The sequence below is a fragment of the Frankliniella occidentalis genome, unplaced genomic scaffold (genome assembly GCF_000697945.3).
Source record: "Frankliniella occidentalis isolate FOCC.00 unplaced genomic scaffold, Focc_3.1 Scaffold911, whole genome shotgun sequence".
Classification (NCBI taxonomy): Eukaryota; Metazoa; Arthropoda; class Insecta; order Thysanoptera; family Thripidae; genus Frankliniella; species Frankliniella occidentalis.
This window is the reverse complement of record NW_026268017.1, coordinates 47889-48958: the sequence shown is the minus strand read 5'-3', so window position 1 is coordinate 48958 and position 1070 is coordinate 47889. Positions and strand designations below refer to the sequence as shown.

Sequence of the window (1070 nt, the reverse complement as noted above, 5' to 3'; positions counted from 1 at the left end):
GGCACCTAGGACGGGGCGGCAGCGATAATCCTTCCGCCCGATTAAGGAGATCCCGGGGATTTCGATCTCGAGTCCCCGGGGAGTGCCGATAAGTCACACCACATGGGGACGCCCAGGGTTTACACCTGGCTGCGCCTCACCGGGCCCACTCGGTATTTGCCGTCTTTGGCGGCACAGTTTCGCGTAGATGTGTCGGTGGCCGTGGGGGTGGTGGGGTGGTGGCGAGCGGTGGTCGCGCGTCCGCCGCCCGCAGGCGGGAAGGTGACATCACTGCCACGGCGAGACCCCGCGTCGCAGGCTCGCCGTGTCTTTGTGTTTTCCGAGAAATCCGTGGTCGCCGCCGCGAGCTCGCGAGCTCTAATCAAATAAACTCGGTGGAAAGGGATCGCGGGCGTGCCGGCGCCGGGGCGGGCCGTTTATGGCCGTGCGCCTGCGGGTCATGCCCGGCACCGGCTACTCACACACAAACGCACCGTATTGTCTCAGCAGGCTGTGCTCCGTGAGCTCGGGGCCGTCGCCGCCGTCGCCGCCGCCGCCGCCGCCCTCGCCGTCCCGCTCGCGCTGCGGCACCGGCCTGTAGTCCATGGCGTCCGGGCCCTCCGGGTGGCCGATGCGGCCGATGCGGCCGGCGTGCTGGTGCGGGCCGCGGGCCTGGTGGCGCGCGTGTCGTGAGGCCGGCGCGGGCCGCGCGTCACGACGCGGAGACCATGATGACGGCCTGCTGCTCGAGCTCGAGGATGGCGTGCTCCTGACGGTCCCCGGCCCGCCTCCCTCGCGAGGAAGAAAATCGCGTCCGCGACAACCGTTCCTTTCGCGTCTCTTTCGCGTCCCCGCCGCGCGTATCGCCGCACCGCCGCCCGCGTTTGTCGCCGCGTGTCGCTGTGTCTGTGTCGCCGAACACGCGTGTCGTCGCCGCGAGGAGCCCCCTGGTCACGGTGACACTCGACACACCGGGCCGCCCGATACTACTAAGTGCTACAGCGATTGTATAGGGCCGCACGGTTGGAGAGATGGGCTCTTCGCACACGGGGAGGGGCCTGGCGGGGCGTGGCGTGGCGTGGCGTGGCGCG

At 69.9% G+C, this 1070-nt stretch overlaps 1 protein-coding gene across 1 annotated transcript in view; it reads right to left on the bottom strand.

Annotated features, from left to right (window-relative positions):
• The window catches only part of LOC113214036 (synaptic vesicle glycoprotein 2A-like), a 4470-nt gene extending 3485 nt beyond the window's left edge, over positions 1-985 (bottom strand). Inside the window, exon 1 of the mRNA XM_052275782.1 lies at positions 474-985. Within this exon, the coding sequence (XP_052131742.1) occupies positions 474-585 (112 nt within the window). The 5' untranslated portion in view covers positions 586-985. The remainder of the gene's footprint in view (positions 1-473) is intronic.
• Between the last annotated feature and the right edge of the window lie 85 nt (positions 986-1070).